At 56.8% G+C, this 13530-nt stretch overlaps 1 protein-coding gene across 1 annotated transcript in view; it reads right to left on the bottom strand.

Annotated features, from left to right (window-relative positions):
* Positions 1 to 12958, bottom strand: part of LOC125939489 (tripartite motif-containing protein 26) — a 27757-nt gene extending 14799 nt beyond the window's left edge. The window contains exons 1-4 of the mRNA XM_049654945.1: positions 12859 to 12958; positions 2162 to 2629; positions 1970 to 2065; positions 107 to 337 (exon numbers count right to left, since the gene is read on the bottom strand). Coding sequence (XP_049510902.1) covers positions 107 to 337; positions 1970 to 2065; positions 2162 to 2599 — 765 coding nt within the window. The 5' untranslated portion in view covers positions 2600 to 2629; positions 12859 to 12958. The remainder of the gene's footprint in view (positions 1 to 106; positions 338 to 1969; positions 2066 to 2161; positions 2630 to 12858) is intronic.
* Positions 12959 to 13530: the final 572 nt, after the last annotated feature.

The raw sequence follows: 13530 nt of genomic DNA, 5'->3' as shown, positions 1-13530 counted from the left end.
GTGGGGCAGAGACCCAGTGGTGAGTGTCCCCAGGTCCCCCAGGTGAGCGGTGGGGCAGAGACCCAGCGCCCTGGCCTCCCGCCCCTACCCTGGGAAGGTTGCTCACCTGCATGAGCTCTGCTGCTGGCTGCTGGGCCTTGCCCTCCAGCTCAGAGATGAGCAGCGCTAGCCGGGCCAGCTCTGAGACACCCTTGGTCTTGTACTTCTCTCTACCCTCTGTGAGCTCCTGCTCCAGTTTCGCCAGTTGGTCCAGCAAGTGCCGCTCCCGCTCCCTCAGGAACTGGTGGCTCTGCTCAAACTCAGCCACTATGTCCTGCCTCTGGTCCTGGAGCGTCTTCTGCGGGCACAAGAAGGGGAGGAGGGCATGACTCCTCTGCTGTGGGGTAGAGAACCCCGCAGGCTCTGCTCCTGCCCCCATCCAGGGCCCCCCCGCCCCCAGCTTATGTCTGATGTACAAAATATGTCCCCGAGCTCTGCCTCATTGGACTGTATCCTATTCCCTCAGTGAAACCATGGAATATCTGTGTTCAGGGACTATGTCCTTTCCTGCCTCCACATCTCCCTGCTTAGTGCAGGCTGGAGTCTGGCCAGAGTTAGAACCCCTGTTGACTGATGTCCATGCACAGTGAGGGCACAGGGGCTCCTTGGACTTGGGCCAGCTCCTGCCTCATTCTTCTCCCCCAGGATCTCGTCATTCACTGTGGGGCCTCCATATCCCTGCAACACACAGCTCCCTGACACTGACGCTCCCCCAGGAACCTGGAACATGTCCTCCTGACCCGTTCCTAATCATGCACGTGCTGTGCTGCTTCTGCATTCTGACTGTGGGCAGCGGTCCTGGGACAGGACTCAGTATCCACAGTGTTCTCAGAGCTGCTCAGGCCGTCCCTGGCCTCCTCCCTCTTCCCAAACCCTCCGGCTCCCCTCCACCATCAGAATCTCATCTCCCTCCCCCTCTGATAGGAAGGACTCAGCCAGGAACTCGTTGGTCCCTTACACTCTGGCCATCCCTAGCACAACAGCGGCAGCTGCCAGATGGGACCCACAACTATGGTGAGTCACACAGAAGGAACCTTAGCTGACACAGGGCCACTCCTGCAGCAGATGAGGACGCCAGCCCAAAGCCACCCTCCCGGCAGGGTTTCCACTGCTCACCCTCCCCTGCTTAGCCTTTGAACAGGGCCTCCCCTGCTCAGCCTTCCCAGCACAGCCTCCTCTGCTCAGCCTCTCCTACTTGGCCTCCACTGCTCAGCCTCCCAGGCAGGGTCTCCACTACTCAGCCTCCCAGCAGAGCCTCTCCTGCTTGGCTTCCACTGCTCAGCCTCCCCTGCTCAGCCTCCCAGTAGAGCCTCTCCTGCTTGGCCTCCACTGCTCAGCCTCCCCTGCTCAGCCTCCCAGCAGAGCCTCTCCTGCTTGGCTACCACTGCTCAGCCTCCCCTGCTCAGCCTTCCAGCACAGCTTTCCCTGGTCAGCCTCCCGGCAGGGCCTCCCCTGCTTGGCCTCTACTGCTCAGCCTCCCAGCAGGGTCTTCCCTGCTCAGCCTCCCAGCACAGCCTCTCCTGCTTGGCCTCCACTGCTCAGCCTCTCCTGCTTAGCCTCTGAACAGGGCCTTCCCTGCTCAGCGTCCCCTGCTCAGCCTCCTGGCAGAGCCTCCCCTGCTCAGCCTCTCCTGCTTGGTCTCCCCTGTCAGCCTCCCAGCATAGCCTCCTGGCAGAGCTTCTCCTGCTTGGCTGACACTGCTCAGCCTCCCCTACTCAGCCTCCCAGCACAGCCTCCCCTGCTCAGTCTCCCGGCAGAGCCTCCCCTGCTCAGCCTCCCCTGGTCAGCCTCCCGGCAGAGCCTCCCCTGGTCAGACTCCTGGCAGGGCCTCCCCTGCTCAGCCTCCCAGCACAGCCTCCCCTGCATAGCCTCCCAGCTCCCCCTCCGCACAGCCAGCTGCCTCAGGCTTTGTGCTGACAGCCTCACTTACCAGGGCAGTGAGGATGTCGGCTTCTCCCTTTGCCTGAAAGCCCTGAATCTTGTCTCTGTCTCTCCTGAGGGTGCTCAGGTGGTTCAGGATCTTCTCCTGTGGGGAGATGGGCGGTGGGGACAGGTGGGTGCTCCGGGTTGGGGAGGGAGGTGGGGCTGCGGGGCGTGTGGGGGTGGGGCGTGGAGGGCTCACCCTGTGGGGCTGGGCAGCCTTCTCCACGAGGACGGCCGAGTGGGGCCGGTGCTCCCGAGACTCGCGGCACATGACGCACAGAAGCTTGCCGTCGTCCTGGCAGTAATAGTGCAGCTTCTCGCGGTGCCGCTCGCACAGCCTGCCGTCCGCCTGCTCCCGGGCCCCCTCTCCGGGCTGCCTGTCCTTGTCCACCTGCAGCCGCTCGATGTTCTCCACCAGGCTGGCCAGCTGCCACACGGGCCGGATACTCTCCTTCCTGAAGGGCTTCTTGCAGAGTGGGCAGACGGGCCGGCCGCCCGGGGCCGGGCGCACGTCGCTGGTGCAGACGCGGCAGAACACGTGGCCGCAGTCGATGGTCACGGGGTCCCGCAGGTAGTCCAGGCAGATGGAGCAGGTCACCTCCTCCTCCAGGCTGCGCAGTGGGGCCGACGTGGCCATGGCGTCCTCGGCTCACGGGGGCTTCTTTGCCTTGGGGAACAGACACGGTGTCAAGAGCGGGTGGGGCTGGGGCGCAGAGTGGCAGCCCGCACTGCCGGGGACAGTCAGCAGAGGCTTACCAGAGCCCACAGCATGCGGGCGAGAGGACCTCACCCACCCTCCAGGCCAGCCCCACATCGTGCACATGAGGAAAGGGAGGCCCAGAGAGGGCACTCTGGTGGGCTGGGGAGCACAGCACCAGCAGCCCAGGCCATGCTGCTGGGGCAGCGCTCCGGCCTAAGACCCTCTCCATCCCTTAGTGTGGGGAAAGTGCTCTGACATACCGAGTGCGACAGAGTAAGACGCGTGTTAACTATGTGGTGGAAGTGTGTTGTAACACACAGAGGCCTGTGGTGTCTCCTGTGTGCACGGTGCTCCCTCAGCTGTGCACCTGCTGCACAACCATTGCTGGGGGTGCTCATGCAAGACACTGATGTGGGAGGAGTCCCCGGGTGGCTGGAGACGACACTGGTCCTGTCTACCCATATGGCCAGGCCCACCTCCTGTCTGGGGAAGGAGCCTCGGCATAGCTGATGAACAGTGGCCCCCTGCCCCTGATTCTGTGTGACAACAGAGACGCCTCTCAAGCACTCTGAGCCTCGGTCTGTTCATCCATAAAATGGGGACACTGATGCTTACCTAGAAGTTTCTACATGGGCGGAGACAAAGGATTGGTGAGGGCACAGGACACAGAGGCGGGCACAGAAGTCAGAACCCTTGGTTCCCAAACCTGGTGACAGTTCGAAGCACGAACAGAGCAGGAGAGGAGGTGAGGACGCAGCAGCCACAGTGGCACGTGCTTCAATTACAGTCCCTGAGGGGCAGGGACCAGGACAGGCTGGGGAAGACAGCCGGCCCACAGGGCACATGGGTCACCGCAAGGCTGGAGCAGGCACCTGCAGACACAGGTAAGTCACTACCACTAGTGGCTGTGTGCAGGGAGAGTGTGTCACAGCCCGGTGACGGGGAGGCCCTGCCCTGTGGTGACGAGCTGGGACGAGTTGGAGATGAACCCCAGAGAAATGACACGGGAATAAGGTCTTGTCCCCAAGATGCGATGCGACAATTACAAGAGTGCCTCATAGGCTGTGAGTACCGTGTGGACGTAAGGGATGCTCCTAATGCTGATGACCAACAGCAGCATGGATTCAGAGGCTGTGGCCTCGAGGGACGCCACGCGCACACAGAGCTCACGGGAAAGAACAGACGGCTGTGTCTGGGGTGTCAGCGAGGCTGCGACAGACTCTGGGAACTGCTGGTCCCTCACCAAGAGGAAGCTGGTTGGTGCCGGGCTCTGGCAAGGGGCACCGTTACTGTTACTGCTGCTGGGGACGGAACGTGCTGTCCTTGGGGCTGGGACGTACGGTTGCAGCTTGCTTTGAGAACAGCAGACCGCAGGGAGCTTGGTGACAGCCCCTCCTGCGCACCTGACCATGGTCACAGCCAGGCCCCATGCCGACACTGCATGAAAACGCCCACACACGTAGCAGATGCATGAGGCTGTCCGGGGGTAACAGAAGACCACCACATTGCAACCCGCATTATCAGTGGATGCTACAGGCAAGAAAGGTATTAGGGAACACGGTAAGTCCCATGGTGCTGAAGGCCCTCCCTGTGGATGACCTCCCAATGTGCCCTGATGAGGGGAGTATCTGGTGATCACCCCAAGCAGTGACCAAACCCAGCATCGCTCAGAGAGGTACAGACTGGCACTGGCTTCCCAGTACGGCACCATATGGAACACTCGGCATCCCCTGTGAAGGAATCCTGCCAAAAATGTTTGACCTGAAAGGATCTGATGAAGCCTGTAGACCTAGCTTCCAACATACAGAAAAGATGAGGGACAGAGAAATGAGCTAAACCACAGGATGAGGAAACAATCCGATAAATTCAGACTAAACCACAGTATTAAGAAACAATCAGATAAATTCAGAATATAGGACCTTCCACAGGACAACTGGCCCAGCCTTTAAATCAGTCAATGTCATGGGGAAAAAAACAAAAAACAAAAAACTCTTCTTGACGTAGACTGAAGAGAAATAACAGCCAAATGCAAATACCTTGACTGGATCCTGTTTGTTTGTTAAAAAATAATTTTTTTTTTTAACATTTGTTTTATTTTGGAGAACAGAGAGAGACAGAGTGTGAATGGGGGGGTGGGGGGGGCAGAGAGAGAGGGAGACACAGAAGCAGAAGCAGGCTCCAGGCTCTGAGCTGTCAGCACAGAGCCCGATGTGAGGCTCGAACCCACAAACCATGAGATCGTGACCTGAGGCGAAGTCTCAAACCCACGGACCGTGAGATCATGACTTGGGCTGCAGTCAGATGCTTAACCGACTGAGCCTCCCAGGCACCCGTTTTGTTTTGTTTTTTTTTTAAAGCTACAAAAATAGTTTTGGGACAACTAGAGGAACTCTGACAAAACACAGTACTAGGGGCACCTGGGTGGCTCAGCCGGTTAAGTGACTGACTCTTGAAGTCGGCTCAGGGCATGATCTCATGGTTCATGGGTTTGAGCCCTGGGTCAGGCTCTGAGCTGACAGCATGGAGCCTGCTTGGAATTCTCTCTCTCTCCTTTTCTCTCTGTCCCTTCCCCATTTGTGCTCTCTCTCTCTCTCTCTCTCACAAAATAAATAAACATTAAAAAAAGCCTGGGTTCTGGATCATAAAAAATCATCATTAATTTTTAACGGTGTTTACTGAGGTGATGAAGGGGAACACACGTTTAGGTGATTCATCCTGCCGTATTTGGGGCTAAGGACTATCACTTTTAAATGGTTCAACAAAACATCATACAAAGTTAGAATCATTTCCTGAGGAGGGCGTTCTGGTTTTCTATCACTTTTAAAGGAATGTGTACAAGGGTCTGGAATGACCAAGGCCGCTGCCCCCTTGTGGATGCTCAGTGTGGGCACACAGGCGGTGGGCCCGGACAAACCAAAGGTGACGTGAATTGTGCGAACCCCATGTCTGTGAGCCTGGCCTGAGCAGGCAATCGAGGCTCGGTGTCTCCATGCACCGTCCCACACCCGGTTACACGGATTCCATCCCGAACACACAGCTCACGCTGCCGGTTGCACACACGACTGGATGTGTAAACTGGTCAGTCCAACAACCGAGGGTCACGTCTGGGGCCCCAGAGCCGGGTGACCAGCTTCTTGGGACACTCTTCTGGGAAACTGAGGTTCAGTGAGGTCAAGCAGTGTGCCCAGGGGCACCGGGCTACGGCGGCTCGACTGGATCCTCCTCCTCGGCTGGCTCCCTGGGAAATGCCAGGAGCTCAGGTGAGGCCACCCACATGGAAGCGCTTTGTGAGCTGCCCAGTGTGTGCACTGACCAAAAGCACAGCAGCTCAGATTCGGAGAGGGCTCCAGTGCAGGAGCCTTGGCAGGCTGGACCTGCTCACGCCAGCGAGACTCTGCCCTTTGTCTTGTGCAATGCCTCTGGAACATTCTATGTCATTGGATTCCACAGTATGGAGGGGCAATGGTCCTGCTCTGGGGCAGAAGGAACCACGGAAAGAGCTGGAAACCCTTCCAGGCCATACCATCCACCCAGTCCCCATTACCCTCAGTGAGAATTCTGACACTTGAGATCATTTCGTGGCCTGCCTGGTACCAGCGGCCACGCACCACTGCTCTGGGGTGGCAGGCACACCCCTCGCTCTGCCCCTGCCCTGGCCCAACTGCCCCTTGTTTCTTCATGGAAACCGTCTTCCGCCCCCGCAGGTCCTAACTTCCCCTTCAGCTGTCTGTAGTTCAGCTGCCCCACACTGTCCTCCCTGCCTCCCACTGCCTTGGGCTCCCGGATGCCACTGAAAGGGACCTGGAAGGCACCAAGTCCCAGCTGTGGGCTTCACGGCCCAGAGCTGCCAGTGGCCTCCAGGCTGCTTGCCAAGCCCACGCGTGGGGTGTAAACAGGAGCCCCTTCTTGCTTGTAATCACAAAGCACTTAGCTGATGGCTCCATTCCCCATGGGAATCCCATTTAAGGGCTCCTGGGGCCCCAGGCTAAGCCCCATTTCTTCATCCGAAATAAGCAAATTCTCCTAGAAGTAAACACCTGTGATGCCTTATAAATCTGGAGACGACAGAATTCGGGGCAAAACCCAAGTGATCTGGATCTGGCTGCGGAGAAGTGGCTGCATCTTGGCTGACGATGGAACCCTCAGGTCCTGCAGCCCTGGCTGTGGCTGGCAGGTGGGCCACAGTGTTGGGGGACACAGGTTGTGCGGCCAGTGCACTCCCGAGGTCACACGTGGGCTACTGTCCCCACAGGACCGGCGTCTGTGGTGCTCTGACGCGCAGTGGGGCTGGGCTGAGTTGCGCTGTGAGCAGTGGAAACCCCAGGGCTCAGGGGCTGTGGCAGCCATGGTGGTGGATGGGACCGGCTGTGACGTGCCACTGCAGGCTGTAGGTAGCAGGCTGTCATGCTTCCCCCACGTCCCGGACACCGGCTACGTGCCAGGCACCGAGGATACGGCACAGGACAAACGTGGCAAAGTCCCTGCCCTCCCAGAGCTCCGACCAAGTGATGCGCGTGCGTGACCCTTTGGAAGCTGAGACTGGAGCTGACTGATACACAGCCCTGCAGGGTTTCCCAGCACCTCCTGCCTCCGCGGCCTGTGTTCTGGTCCCCCAGGCCGGCCTCCCGTCCGGCACGCACATTCCACCGCATGTCCAGATGCAGGTGTGCCCACGCGACCAGCCCGGTTAGCACCCTTCGGTGGCTTTCTTCTGGTGCCCCAGGGATCAAGTCAAAACCCCTTCCAGTCCTCCCTGAGGCCAAGGAACCTAGGCCCAGCCCTTGTCTGCAGTCTCATTTCCTGCCACCCCCCATCCTAACCCGACCCCATAGCCAACTCAAAACCCTCTCCATGTCTCCCAAAATGCTATGCTCCCTCCTGCCTGAGCCCTTAGAAAATGCTACTCTCTCTGCATTGAACGCTATTCCTTTCCCGCTTAGCTGAATGCCACCTCCTCTGGCCATTCTTTCCCGATCAGACAGACTGAGACCACAGGCTCTTTCCCTTACAAAGCCTGAGAGCGTCCCACGCTGTGCCCTGCACTTCTTTGCAGTGCTGAGTCCTGGCTAATGAGCCTCATTACATCTGGACAGAGACTGTCTGCCTTATGCCCAGAATCCAGCCCAGGGCCAGTACTTCCTAGCCAGGAGGTGAAGAAGCACGGGCACAGGGCATCTGATGCGCACAGATGCTTCCTACATGTCTGTACAAGGGCAAGCAATCGCAGCCACCTGTCGTTTCCCCTCCGCCCAGACGGCGAAGTAGCAGAGGGAGAGAGGGGTGATTTCTCCACATTCTCCACAGCAAGACCAGCAAGACCACATCACCAGCACCCTCCTGTCACGGTGCCTGGGTCTGGCTGCAGGGATGCAGACACTGAGGGAGGAGGGAGAGCCATGTCTGGGGAGACAGATGCCGTGGCATATGTGACACAGGTGACAAATCACTGCCCTCTCATCCTACAGATGCTACCTCTTCTTGCAGGGGTGGGTATCAACAGCATGTTTGTAAGGTGCATTTATGTGATTGTGAGCTGATGTCATTCATGTCCATTGCTTTTTGACACTATAATTCTACCTCTGACGAACAGGCACACCTTGGAGATTTGGGGGTTCGGTCATACACTCCCACAGTAAAGTGAAGATCACAATAAAGCAAGTCAAAGCAATCGTTTTGTTCTCCGGTGCATGAAAAAGTTGTGTTTAATAAGTCATACAGAGAAAGACAGATACCATACGTTTTCACTCTTACGTGGATCCTGAGAAACTTAACAGAAGACCAGGGGGGAGGGGAAGGGAAAAAAAAAGTTAGAGAGGGAGAGAGTCAAACCATAAGAGACTCTTAAAAACTGAGAACAAACTGAGGGTTGATGGGGGTGGGAGGGAGAGGAGGCTGGGTGATGGGCATTGAGGAGGGCACCTGTTGGGAGAAGCATTGAGTGTTGTATGGAAACCAATTTGACAATAAATTTCCTATTAAAAAAAAAAGTGTGTTTACACTATACTGTCGTTTATGAGGCGTGCAGTCACGTTATGTCTAAGAAGCAACGTACGTTCCCTAATTAAAAATACCGTATGTAAACAATTCCAACTGTTGTCTGAGCTTTCAGGGTAAGTGTTCCCGCTGGTCACAGATCACCATAACAACTGTAATCATAATGCAAAGGTTGGAAATACTATGAGGATTGCCAAAATGTGACGCCAACATACAAAGCAAGAAAAGGCCGATGGGAAGTGGCACTAAGAGCCTTGCCTGATGTGGGCTTACCTCAAACTTTCCGTTTGTGACAATGCAGGATCTGCAAAGAAAACAGGTCTGCATGTGGTCTGCTTCTGATGGCCACCTGGACCGTTTCCTGCTCGGGACAGTTACAAACATGGTTCTGTGAACGTTTCTGCACCCGTGTCCTGGTACACACAAGCAAGCAAACGCATCCTTAAGCAGATCAAGCCACACTGTTTCCACACTGACTGTACCACTGTATGCTGCCACCAGCAGGCTACAGGCATCCATGCTGCCCCACGGCCCTGTCGACACCGGGTACTATCAGCTTCTAAACTGTTGCCAGTGTGGAGGATGGGAAACAGGATGTGTGCATATACGTGCGTGATGTGTGCATATGTGTGTGATGTGTGCATATATGCGAGTGACGCTGAAGGCAGAGGGAGGAAGCAAGACGGAGCGCAAGGGAAGCAGCATGAGAGAGGCCGAGCACTGGCTGAGGAGTCCCACCACAGCAGACAAGAGCAGACGACGGCACGGCGCTCCCTGGTCCCAGCGGTAAGTGCTGCAAGAGCTTGGTCTTTGGGCGAGCGGTCCCCCTAGCTTCCATTCTTCCTTCCTTTGCTAACTCTTCCCAGTTCCCTTCTGGGGATTATGTGCTTAGGGCAGAGCTCTCCCTCAGCTCAAGGGTGGAGCGAGAGAGTGCATGCGATGCCTCCTTGGCCACGGTGCCTGCTTCAGAGGTGAGAACATGACTCAAGGACTGATAGTCACAAGGAGACCTAGTTTAGATGGGGAAAAGATTCTGTGGTTTCTCGAGAACGTGCAAGAGGTGAGGTCATATGGTTTGGAGCTACATGAGCAATTTTGCTAAGTCTGTTTGAGAGTGAAGCCAACCCAGAGAGGAGGTATGAGAAACTGGTTCCTGATGACATCCTGTAAAACCCTGTATCAGGCTGTGCCTGAAGCTAGATTGACCCTTGAGTTCTGCCATCACGTGAGCCAATAAATGCCCTTTATGCCCAGCCAGATTGGACTTGTGTGTCATTTGAAAAAAAAAAAAAAAGGAATCCTGACTGATACAGCACAGGAAGTTGCTGAAGGTTACTAGGCTGAACTATACAAAGCATTTGTGAAAAAAAAAAAAGAACAACCAAAAAAACAGCCTATTCATCTAGAGAAGGGCAGACATTGGGCAGCAGTTCCCTCTCTGGCCCCACAGGTGGAATACAACCTGCCAGGACAGCCAGGTCTCCAGCCTGCTCTGGCCCACCACAGCCCTTTCCCACGGCTCCTGGATGGTGCGAGGAAACACCATCAAAACCTTCTTTCACCCCGGGCTGTCCTTCTAACCAAAGCCGACAGTGAGGACTCCTGGATCAGCACGCAAACCCGGATTTTCACCCAGCTGCAGTCACTCAGATGTAGAGCTTGCGGCTACATTCTTGACCTCTACACAGCTCGGTATCTCAGGAAGACATGGTGGGGGGAAGCGGGGGGAACATCCAGGCCGCTCACAGGGCAAACTGAAACAGACGTTGGCCGAGCACAGCAGCATATTTGATGTGCCACACAAAGTCATGGCCGTTAACAGGAGCAAGCAACGCAGAATAAGCACGGATGAAAGACGGAGGCCAGGCGTCCCCTGTGCTGGTTTTCCACAATTTGCCTATCAGGCAGGAAAGAGCCAGTGACGGGTTAGTGAGATGGAGATATCCTGACCGTTCACTTCCCAGACGGCGGAGGGATCTGAGCAACTGGTGAGTGATTTACAACTTTCCGTCAAATTTCAGATGCCCATGGCATCACATTTCAGTCTCTCAAGTGTGATCAGCAGCACATCCTGATCCAGCTGGCAGGATGTGTGTTCTGCGTGGAACATACCTAAACTGACAGCACTGACGATTTGGTGGAACGTAGCAGATGTCCTACAAAGGGCCACCAGGGCCATCCTAACACAGCTCTCGACCTGGGGCTCTCCCGCACTGCACGGCAAACAAAGCCTCCTGCAAGCTGGCCCCCCTGCCCTGAGCCAGGAACACAGCTGTGTCCTCAGGGCCCCTGCTCCCCACCCCTGGTCCTTGTCCCTGCTCCTGCTCATCCCTGAGGACTTGACACAGGCCAGCCCCTCGTGAGACCTTCCCTGTGCTCAGAGCTTAATGGCTCTGCCCAAGGACCACTCCTCGCTGACCCTCTCAGCTCCAGCACTGGGCACAAGGCAGGAGGTCTGTCGACTGTCTCTCGAGCACCACCCTCTTCATGCTCCCCCCACACTTGCCCACCCCTCCCTCGCCCTCAGATGAGACGCTCTGACCACAAACACTTCCCAGATTGCCCCTCGCCTCCCTCCACACACACCGGCTTGGGGACAAGTTCAACCTTTCATGTCTACCGATGTGGCAGGTGGTACTTCCTCCTGGATGCCACTCAAATTAAGCCTTTATTTTCCAAAACCATTATCTTCCCATTCTCCATCTTTTCTGTTCTGATCCTGGGGCCTAAGGCTGAAGTCACCCCAAGAAACCTCAGCTTGGACTACGGACTTCCTTCTGCGGTTTGCAGGGTTTTCTGGGGTGGTCAGCCCTTGTCTGAGACCAGTCTGTCGCTCCCTTGCAGGGAAGTGACATCTAAGAAGTCATTCACTGCTCCTGGGCCTCAGTTTCCTTACCTCTTAATGAGGAGAATAATAATGTCTTGTCAAGTCCACTGCACTGTGTGAAGTTCAAGTGAAGCCACATAAAGTGCTTTCAACAGCAAGAAGCTCTATAAACACATGCTAGCAAGGACACAGGAGCCAACTTGACAGGGCACCCAAAAGCCAAAGCTGCAACAATTTGAGCATCAAAATAAAGCAGTATTGGATTATAACCCAAAGTATAAAACAAATATCCGCGAGTCCATGCTGATACAAATAAATGACTGAGTTAATAATTAAGGAACACGAGAGACTAAACTCCCCTGCAGAATTCCAAGTAATATATGTAGATACTTGTCCTCAGGGAGGAGGAGCACGCCCCCCTCCTTGCAAGTGGGCTGCACACAGTCGCTCATTCCCAGAGAGTTCAGTATGAAATGTAGTAGAGTGACTTTACACCTGAGGGGCCTGGCTACACGATGCCAACGGGTCACAATCAACAGCACGTCATACATCTGTTGACACTGTGGGCGGCCTTCCTCTGGGGTCCTCCACCCAATCACCTGCAGCCGGTCTTAGGAGAAACACATCACAGGGATTCCAGCGGAGGGGCGCCCAGAACACAGATCACCGGCAGGCAGTGAAACTGTCAACATCATCACAAACAAGTCTGAGAAACTGCCACAGCCAAGGGGGCTTTAGGGAGCCATGCTGACCAAATGTCACCTTGTGACCTGGATGGGATCATGACACAGAACAAGTGCTTAGGTGAAAACTCAGTCACTCGGAGTAACTATGGACTCTGGCCAATAAGGTATCAATATCGGTTCATCAGCAGTAGCAAATGTGCCACATGTAAGATGTTAATAGACGGGGGGAAAGGGTTAGGACCCGTGGGAAGTCACAAACAGGGGTGCACAGGCGGAGCGTGCGGTGTCACAATCCGGGGCGCACACGGGGAGCTTGCGGTGTCACAAGCCGGGGCGCACACGCAGAGCGTGCGGTGTCACAATCAACCCGGGGCGCACCGGGAATCTGGAAGTGCCTGCCCCCCCCCCACTTGCTCCTCCAGGATGAACTGACACAGCCTGTTCTCTGAGGCGACCGAGGCATGAAGTCAACCGGGCAGCGCGAACCGGCTGCAGGATGGAGTGAACGTGCAGCTCCAAGCCCGGAGCCTAACCTGGTTCATTCCGACCAAACCCTCCCCCGCCTGGCGGACGAGCAGACGGAAGCAGTCTCGACGCGGGCCCCGGGCCACCTGCCGGCGCCAAGAGGGCCCGGGAGGGCAGTGGCCCCGCACCCAGGCGCACCGCACCCCCCCTCCCCGCCGACTCACCCCACCGCCGATCTCCACGCCGCGAGCTCCGGGCCGGGGGCGCTGCTCTCGCTCGGCGGACGGTTCCGGATCGCGATCCCCGCGCGTCCCCGCCGCGCGGTCTCCGGGATCCGCCGGGCGCGGCTCCGAGATTTCTCGGATCAGCGCCCGGATTGGCTGCTGCCAAACTCCGCCTCCCAATGGGAGCCCGCAGCTCTGCTACGTCACTGATCACTGGGCAAATCCGCGGGTCTCTGCAGGGGGCGGGGCATCGGGGGCCCAGCCCGGCGGGGGGAGGGGAAAGCCTGCGCGCGGGCGGAGCCCAGGTACGCGGGGCGCGCTCCCGGCGACGGGACGGCGGGACCGGGTTCCGAAACCTGGCGGCTGGTTTGCAGGATTCAGACTGGATCCCTTGCCTCCCCCAGCGCTGGGTCGGCGTCGGAGGGGGCTCTGCGGCGGGGTGGCGCGCACCAGGCGCTCGGCCTCAACTAGGCCTCCTCGCCCCCAACGTGGCCTAAATTCGCCTCCGGAACCCGGAAGGCCCTTAGCAAGCACAGACTTAATGGGCGCTGTTTACAAAAATTAACTGCTGTTTTCGAAGCGCCTGCGACGAGTGAGGGGCCGTACACAGAATACCCTTGAACAGGACGGCGTTACTGTTCCCACTGGACAGAAGGGAACACCGAGTTTCCC

The sequence above is a fragment of the Panthera uncia genome (assembly GCF_023721935.1).
Source record: "Panthera uncia isolate 11264 chromosome B2 unlocalized genomic scaffold, Puncia_PCG_1.0 HiC_scaffold_25, whole genome shotgun sequence".
NCBI lineage: Eukaryota > Metazoa > Chordata > Mammalia > Carnivora > Felidae > Panthera > Panthera uncia.
Note: the sequence above shows the minus strand (reverse complement) of the source record. Positions and strands in the feature narration are given on the sequence as shown.